The sequence below is a fragment of the Chinchilla lanigera genome, unplaced genomic scaffold, assembly GCF_000276665.1.
Source record: "Chinchilla lanigera isolate Chin_1 unplaced genomic scaffold, ChiLan1.0 scaffold00009, whole genome shotgun sequence".
NCBI lineage: Eukaryota > Metazoa > Chordata > Mammalia > Rodentia > Chinchillidae > Chinchilla > Chinchilla lanigera.
Genome location: NW_004955410.1, coordinates 16,285,557 through 16,295,119, shown reverse-complemented (window position 1 = coordinate 16,295,119; position 9,563 = coordinate 16,285,557). Strand labels below are relative to the sequence as shown.

Genomic DNA, 9,563 nt, shown 5'->3' with positions numbered 1-9,563 from the left:
TTTTTTTTTTTGGTTTTTCTCCGGTACCGGGAACCGAACTCACGACCTTGCGCTTGCCAGGCAGGCGCTTTGCCGCTGAGCTAAATCCCCAGACCCGCTAAGTCATTTTCTAGGTAATTTTAGGTTTAACATTTCAAGGAACTCCTGAAGTAAAATGATACTAGCAGCTGTATCGTTTTGCATTCCTGCTAGCAATGCACAAGATTCCAATTTTTCAATGTCTTGACCAACACTTGTTATTTTCTGCTTTTTGATTATGGTGCTCTCATAGGTGCAAAGGGGTGTCTCATTTTGGTTTTGATTTGCTTTTCTCTAACCAATGATGTGGAAAATATGGACTTTTTCACTATCATGTACTTCCTGTAGTTACTGGCGCTTCACTGTAATATTTTTAGACATGATTTTATTAGTTAATTTCCCTCTCATTTCTTTAAAATTAATGGTTAAATAATAAATAATAAATTTATCAGTACTGCAATATACAGTTTGAAAGCACTTTTCAGTACATTACAAATGGCTAGGATCCAGCATTCGTCCATACTATTTTCCTGAAGATGTGCTTAAATAATATACAGATAAGCTTCATTTCACAATATACCTATTTAATGACTGCTCAGGTTTAAAACCAAGGAGCACCATTTGGATTTAAAACCCACCACTCGAACGTATGATCTATCTTTTTTCTTTTGTACAGTTCTGTGTATCTTGTTGATAGAACCCCAATGTCTTTTTTTGTACAGTACATCTTGTTTATACACTACTGTAATTTTTGCTGATTGTACCATACAGTACTGTAGTTTTCTGCTGCTATATACTACAGTACTGCATGTAAGAGCTATGCAAATAAAAGCAAAATCATCAAGTTGGAATTTCCTTTGACCATTTCTTTGTTCTGAATCTTATAATGAATGTATTTATATACAATTCCTCATTTAGTGACCAGTTCGTTGAGCAATCGAGTGACAGGAACGGACCTCAGTCGTTAAGCAAGGAAAGTCTGCATACATATTATTTTCTAAAATATTCATGATTTTCTTAACCTTTATACTGGTTAAACTGATAATTTTGTGATCTGAGACCTTGGGTTAAGGAAATTACACTGTCAAACCTTTGTTCTGAATCTTATAATGAATGTACTTATATACAAGTATATAATTGTATCTACTGTAGCCTATCTACTGTAGCCTAAAACCCTTTAAAAGAGTATATGTTTCTAAAGCATGTGGAATATCATATTAATCATAGTGACTATCATAAAATTTGACATCCCATAAGCATTATTAAAACATGGAATTTATGTATATCCATAACCTTGGTTTTGGCCAGATGGCTATAGCTGGGGGGCAGCTTTACAGATTTAACCTACATTTTTTATACCTGGGTAATAAAACAAATTTAAACTGCTTTGGCTTAATTTTATGCCATCTAACATAGAAGGGTGGTTTTTAAATATTAACTCAATGACTTTTATTAAAATGTTATCACTCAGAAAGTTCTTGTTTATTGCACCATACCCCCAAAATAAAGTTAACAGGATAAGCACAAGATCTTATCATGTTTAGAAACTTCTGGCAATGTATTAACTGATTAAAGGTTAGTAATGCAAACACAAATGTTGTGGGTGTGTGTACCAGTGCACTGTAGAATCCACACATTTGAGTCCATCACATTGTCCCTTTAGAGGGTTGGAATCTTCCACAAAGTATGAGATAGCTAAACACAAGTAACTCTGCAACAAAATCATTCCATATATCTCTTCACAAGGCCTGTGAGCAGGACACTTGAGTTATTAAAGATAATTAACTATATAAAATAAAGTCAAGTTACTGAGTGCCTTTGAACTCACAAGAGAGACTCCACCCCTTTATATGAGCCTGGATTTGTGGGTCGTTCTCCCACAGTATAAGATACCTATGGGAAGAGAGCATGCCTACTACAACACCCAACTATCTATGTAGCCCACTGTGGCAATGCAGCATTTGTTCCACAAAATAATAAATGCTTTAATAACACTACTATTTCCAGGAGAATCTTAGCCAGATTAGACGTCATCAGGTCTGAGACGGCTGCAAGACATTCTGTTCCCCCATACTACGTAATAAATACCAACTTAGCTTTGTGCAGTAAAAAGAATGTGATTAGGAATACAACCCAGGTCTCTTCCAGTCACCGCACAACTGCTGTGAATGTGAGTGACCTGCTTGCACCTTCAGAGGTTTTATTACTTTTTTGAAACTGGAAAGATAACTGCCATTTCCCAGATGTGACCGTGTGAATCACAGCTGGCTAAAGCCAGAAGTGGCATCAGGGAGCAGAGTCAAGATCTAAAAAAAATAAGGAAACTAAGGTTCCAGTGGTTAATGATTTGCTCCAGGTCATAGAGTGAATAGCTGGGACTCTGAATTGGAAGTTATTCGTGATAATGAAATAGATTATTGCATTTGTATGGCAATTGCATGAAGCAATAAATGTTTCAAGCAAGAAATACTTTCAAGTAATGGCAGGTATGAGTTACATTATCACTAGCGAGTGCCCCTTTCACTCAGAGGCCCTAGAGATCCCCTAATCAAGTATCTCTACTTACAAATGAGACCGAAAATTACAGAAATGAGTAAGAACTAAGGTCTCTTTTTCCTTGAAAAAAAAAAGTCACTTCATGTTTTTAAACCCTTTATAAATTATAAAAGGCTTTAAAATGTAATTGGTGGAAGTGAGGGTAAGCAATTATTGTGCACTGGCTTTGAGGGACTGCTGTAATTGCTTTCTATACTTTATTTTTTAATTTTTATTTTTATTAGTCCATGTTGACAGCACATAATGCTCACATTCATCATGGGGAGCTGGTGCACGGACACGGCACAGCTTCGTTCTTTTTACACCCGCTTCCCCTCCCCTTCCTCCCCATTCCCGCATCTCTGGTTCTCCTTGAAACCATGTGGCCTAATGATTCTTGTGGGCATTTTGATTTATGTTTGGGGTACAGCAACAAAAGAATGGAACAGTGGCTGTTTTACACCTAAATCTAAAGGTCAGCAAAGGTACCGCCATTGTGGGTGTAGGCGTCTGAGTACAGTGCACCGTACTTTGAGCATTAATATAATTGTGACCTGAACTGCTCACACAAGCTGGCATGATCCAACACAGTAAGATTATACATTAGCAGAAATAAAACTGCAGTTGTACCCTAACTTACAGAAACTGATGATGTTTATACCTTGACGTTATTTTCCAGACTAACCCTAACCATATTTAATGTCTGTGCTGATGCCAAATCATTACTGGTTAAGTAGAACTTTCACATGTAGGCTCTATTTCCAGAATCCTTCGTGTCCCTCCCCTGTGCATACGGAGTACACTTTTTTGGCCTCTGTTTGCTGCACTGTCTCAAAATTCTGTACTGCTAATGCAAGGCGTTGTGGTAAGTCTTCTTTATCAAGATGCTACTCATTAATAAGTTTATCTGACATTAGAGGAACTCTGTTTCCTGGAAGGAACAAGGTCAGATATAATACACCGTTCACTACACCATTAAGATAATAGTTGATATTTGTACTTGTTTCTTTTATTCAAAAACCCTAAGGTCACTGAAAACTGCAAAATAGTATAGTGTATGTAAGCTTGTGTATGAGTATGAAATTTCTCCCAAAATTCTTTAACAGGCTATTTAGACTCATTCGATCTCCAGTTTAAGTTCTAGAACTGTTGACTGCTGAGGGAATCAGTTTTCCCCATAGCCACATTTTCCCACGTATAATTAAGGACAAAAATAATTAGAGGAAGCTCTGTTCAGAAAGAAGGGGAAATATATTGAAAATTACTCCGTTTCTGTTCTATGGTAGGAAGAACTAAATCACTACTCTATTCTAAATCTATCAGAAACCATAAAATCTTTGAATTCCCACTTTGTCCTTAAAAGCATGCCAGTTACTCACACATTACAATCGCCCCTTGCGTAAACCAGACCGGTATCCAAGAATGTGGGAAAAGTCATTGTCTTCACTGAGGTGTGCACCTGGTTTGATGGAAAAGCAGTTTACTTTGGTGCCCACACGCATGTGTGTGGATGGAACTTACGTGGCCAAGGTCTACGATGAAGCAGTCGCCCTTGTTGAAACTGTCCCAGCTGAGGGGAACTTCTGTGGCCCTGACCACTCTGCGTCCCTTCACATGCAGCAGCCTCTGTGCCGACAGGTCATTGGTGAGAACGTGGTTTAGTCCTGATGCCACACCTCCAGCCTGCCCACGGGAGGAAGACGGAACAGAGAGAACACCCATGAGGCGCAGCAAGGCGTCCACAGCAAGGCATCACGAAGTGGCTGTCTGCGCCACAACTGTGCCTGAAAGGCCAGCACAAAACAGCCTCCTACATGCACTGAGAGGTTAAATATGGAGAGAGAATTCCTTGGTAAATCAACAGGGTTGTATCTTTGTTCTTTATCTAGTCTCTTTCTTTTAGTTTTTTATTTTTGGGTTTTGTTTTTTTTTCCCTGGTACTGGGAATCAAACTCACGACCATGCGCTTGCCAGGCAGGCGCTGTGCCCGTGAGCTAAATCCCCAGCCCTCTTTCTTTTAGTATTTCAATCTCGGACTGCGAGGAACTTCAGTGTAGAAAATTCTGATGTATCAACAAAAAAAAAAAAAGCCATAGCTCTGGCATTTGGGGAACTAGTGATTCACAAAGCTTTAATGAGGGAGAAAGCAGACAAGGGTTTCAGGGAAGAAGAGGGCCAGAGGCTGGAAAATCAGAGGTAACAAGCACAGGTGACAGCAGCAGCAGACTTGGGACCCAGCAGTCCCACCGTCACACTTAGGACAGAGAAGGCACGTGGAGAGCTCTCTGTAGGCGCTTTGATTTTATGTTATTTTCTGGTAAAGAGACCTTATCAAATATGCCAGGATTGAGCAATCTCAGCTTAAGGGAGGATAGATGCAGTATCTTGATTGCACATCCCCAAAGAAAAAATGTTAACCGTATCAACTACATTTGCGTGCATTATCTGCTATCATATTTTACCCTTACATTTGTTTTACTAAATGTTAGGAATTCTATCTTTATTTGCATAATTAATTATGGAGTACTCCACATAATGAAGAGGCAGTCTAAACAAAACTTTGTCATTGAAAGACCAAAGACCTCCTGCAATAATGGCAAGAAAAGTTAACTGTATTAAATAATCTATAAAGTAGTTTTTCTTGCAAGTTTATTGTACAACTCCATCCAGTGAATCCAAAATAATGGGGTAAGCTACATATCCCTGTGCCTGAGTCATTAAATGAATTGGTTGCTGAATGAGGAGCTGTGTATAGTATGTGCATTACAAGATTAAGAACAAAGAAATGGTCAAAGGAAGCTTCAACTTGATGACTTTGCTTTCATTTGCATAACTCTCACATGCGGTACTATAATGTATAATAAAATATACAAATACAGCACTGTACTGTACAATACAATCAGCAAAAATTACAGTACTATATAAACAAGTGTACTGTACCAAAAAAAGACAATGAGGCTCTATCAACAAGATTTACAGAACTGTACACAAAAAAAAGATGGGTCATAAGTCCGAGTGGTGGATCATAAGTTCAAACAGCATGCCTTGGTCATTAGTCCAAATAGTCATTAAACAGGTAGACTGTAAAGGGATGGATATCTGTAAATAATTTCCCAGACTACAATTTTGCAAAGATTATCACATTTCTTAGTTGAATAAGGTAAGTATTATGCAATAAAATAGATACAAATTTTCATCCATACACTACTGTTTGGGGCCATTTTGGTTTTTAAATTAATAGAGATATACATTGTGATCTGACTTTAAAAATAGTAAACAGTGTGATCTAAGAAAGTTATAAAATACAGAGTAGACAATATTTCAGCTAGTCTCACACATAAAACCATCAGAGTGATATACAGTCTGAAAAATTAACATTATTCTAAAAGTCATCTTGTCTCTAATACTTAATGCCACAAATGCACAAAGGAAAAACGATTATGTTGCATAAATGTCTGTATTAGACAGTAAATATTTCTTCCCTGAATATTTTGTGAATGAACACTAGAAACTTCCAGCCTTACTCTGCTTTCACAAGGCAAAATCAAAGCGAAGTGGATGACCCTGAAAACCAGTGGCACCATAAATACAGGTGTGCCGGCTGACAAATGTCCCATGGTCACTATCTATAACGTTAGCTGAAGGCAAGGTTTTATTGAGTTTAAGAAGAGTGTATTAGAAAGAAATCTAAGGGGCTGGGGATTTAGCTCAGCGGCAAAAGTGCCTGCCTGGCAAGCGCAAGGTCATGAGTTCGGTTCCTGGTACCGGAGAAAAACCAAAAAAAAAAAACAAAACAAAACCAAAGAAAGAAATTTTTTTTTTTTTTTTTTGGTTTTTCTCCGGTACCGGGAACTGAACTCATGACCTTGCGCTTGCCAGGCAGGCGCTTTTGCCGCTGAGCTAAATCCCCAGCCCCTCCAAAGAAAGAAATTTAACACAAGAGAGCAGTGTAAGCAGCAGTCCTCTATAACTGCTCCCCAACCTCCCAAAGACCTCAGAGAGAAATAACAGACATCAATCAAAATGAGACAGGAAGATGATCTTAGCATTTCCTGTCTGAATCTTAGCATCTGGCAACTTAAAATGGTTTTCACAGACTTGCAGACTTTGTCAAATTTTGTCTATTCCAAACAAATGGATACAGAGGATAAAATTAAAATTAAAATTCTGTCCTGACTTATGAATTATGTATTTATGTTACGAGTAGAACAGAACAACAATTATCAGCTTAGGCCCTGGAGGCAGATGGTCACTCAGTTACCTACTAACTCTGAGCCCTGGTCACTTACCGTGCACAGCCGCTCCAAGCTTTATTTATCTTAAAAGAGTAATGATCGAAAATGCACCACACAAACGTTTATATTCAGTGAGGTAGTATACATGAAGTCATTAACATATTCCCGTGAGCTTGAAGTTAAAACACGTACTGGGATGGAATTCATTGTAATTATTTTCATCTTTGCTATTGTGGGGAGTAAATTATCTCTGTCACCACATTTCCTCTCAAGTTCTCTTGCATCCATAAACATTCACATCTGTACAACATCACTAATGATAAGATAGCCAAGTGATTGTCTTATTATAAATTTAATCTTCATTTGCAAATATCCTCTTTCTGAAAAAAATGTTGATTTGCAGTGATCTTATGTCCGTAATTAGGATATAATTCTCCAATAACTGTGAAATTACTATTTATCATGCCAGGTTTTTAATACGCATCCAGAAGTTTGATCTCAAAGGTCCTGTTCATAGCCAGCAGGATTAATAAGTCCTTATTGATTATGTACTGTATACATCTTTTATTATTTAATTTGATTCTTAATCCTTATAATAGCTGGTATACTTACCCCATGTGAGGAAATCAAGACAGAAAGTAAGTTCCTGCCCTAACGCAAAGTGGGGAGATACAGAAAAAAGGGTTCCTAAGTACGACTACGCCACAGCAATTGCCCTCAAGTAACCATGAGCAGCTTCTTACTTAAAATGTTAGGTTCATTCACACAAAGTTTTTGGATCATTTGATGAAAACCAGAACTCATGTGAATGAAATAAGAGAGGGAATAGCCTCGTGTTTGTACCTTAGTATGAGACAACGATTTCAAAAGAAAAGAGAACTTACAGGTGTTTTGTCCTGATCTCAAAGGAACCACAAAATATTCAACCACTGATCTGACAGGTAAAGGCAGAAACAAACCCAGCCTCTTAGTAGGCAAGTTAGTATGTATTCAGAATCTAGTTTAGCTGTGAGGTTTCGGGTGTTCAGCAGGGTAGGCAGTGGGGAGTGTAGAGCACATGTTGGAGCAGGTTTGCTTCTGAGAAGGCAGGGGTCCGGTTGGGCTGCCCGGGAAGGTATTCCTCACACTCTCACTGACACCCGCAGCCAGGAGGGGAGGCGATGGGGAAGGCGCACAGGGAGAATTCCAGAAGAACCAACTCTCCTTTACTAAAGGGATTAAAACTGTCAGGTCATCAGTGTTTGCTGTGTGTGTATCTGAGTCCGTGTGGCTGAACCCCACGTATGTTCAGCTGAGCCCTTTCCTTTGTGCCTGTGCCACACTCTTAGGTAGAGGTGTACAGTTCTCTGTAGGAGCTGAAATTATAATCGCCGTCAGTGCTGTGCTAAGGTACTCCAGAGCAGTCGAGATTCTGAAAGCCTGGCTTACTGGCCGCAAATGCAGCGATTCCCTACAACAGCAAAAATGAAAACTGCTGAGACTTCAGTCAACAATGTTAATCGTTATTTATTTAATAATGTAATCATAATTTAAAGCACAGAACAAAAGGAAACAGAGAGATAGACAGACCTTTTCCAGAGGGGAGGAAACAAGAGACGGAGGGAAAAGTAAGGGAAGGACACAGCAAGTAGAAAGAACTCAGCTATGTTACGTCCATGCAGACTCCCTGAGATGAACGTAACTGTTATACGCTGCAAACACGGACTAACAAAAAGTTTACAATTTTTTAGAATGCGCATCACTGAAATCACCTTACAATATATTAAAGGGTTTTCTGGTGAAGACAAAACCAACTAATCCATCAAAATAAAGTAAGTCTGAGTGTTTCACATACCACACCACCAACTCCAGACACTTACTAAGCACTTACCTCGTCTCCAGCAGACAGTGGGGATGCAGCAGTAAACAAAACAGGTCAAAAAGACAGGAAAAGGAAAAAAAATCCCCAAAGTACCCTCACCGATCTTTCAATTTCTGAAGACACAAGCGGGTAGACGGGGAGGGACAGACACTGTCACAGGGAATGTGTGTGAGAAAGAGGCTTACCTTGTACTTCAGCCCGCCTTTGAAGTAGCCCACAAAATCGGTGGACTCGAAGCCCTGGAGCTCCCTGCTCTGCACCGGCTTGCCCCCGAGGTAGTCGTCCATCTGGACAGTGAAGATGGCGGCGGCTGTGCTCTCATCCTGGGAGCACTCTTTTCCTGCCCAGGGCAAGTGACAGCACCTCAGTTACCACACAAGCAACAGCATTAAGGCAGAATTCTTGATGTGATGGAAATAGAAACAGTATTTTCAACTACGTATCACTTCAACCATTAGTCCTCCGCAAAATCTCTTCTACCAGAAACAGCATACAAACCGAGTGTGGCAGCGCACACCTGTAATCCCAGCACTCGGGAGGCTGAGACAGGAGGATCATTGCAAGTTCAAGACCAGCCCAGGCTACAAAGTGAGCCTGAACTGCACAGCAAGGCCAGCCTGAACTGCACAGCAAGACCCTGTCCCAAGAAAAAAAAAAGAAAAAGAGAGAGACAGAGAGAAACAGCATACAATATAAAATATTATTAGGCAAATAATTAAAAACTTGGTTTTGTTCCTACATTTTCCAATTCCTTTTAAAAAATTTTAAAGAAACTCTACGGTCTGATTATGCTTGAGAAGATACAATAATATACTCTAGTGAGATTCAGGAAAATATTCATTTGCTACAATCAATAAGACCTGGATAGAAAAATACTTTGTAACTGTCTTAGCCATTATTAGGATTAAACTTGA

The 9,563-nt window shown here is 39.1% G+C and overlaps 1 protein-coding gene across 1 annotated transcript in view; it reads right to left on the bottom strand.

Moving 5' to 3' along the window:
• The window catches only part of Scin (scinderin), a gene marked incomplete at its 5' end in the record, with an annotated part of 72,156 nt that extends 63,167 nt beyond the window's left edge, over positions 1–8,989 (bottom strand). Inside the window, 2 exon segments of the mRNA XM_005377322.2 lie at positions 4,075–4,236; positions 8,835–8,989. Coding sequence (XP_005377379.2) covers positions 4,075–4,236; positions 8,835–8,989 — 317 coding nt within the window.
• Positions 8,990–9,563: the final 574 nt, after the last annotated feature.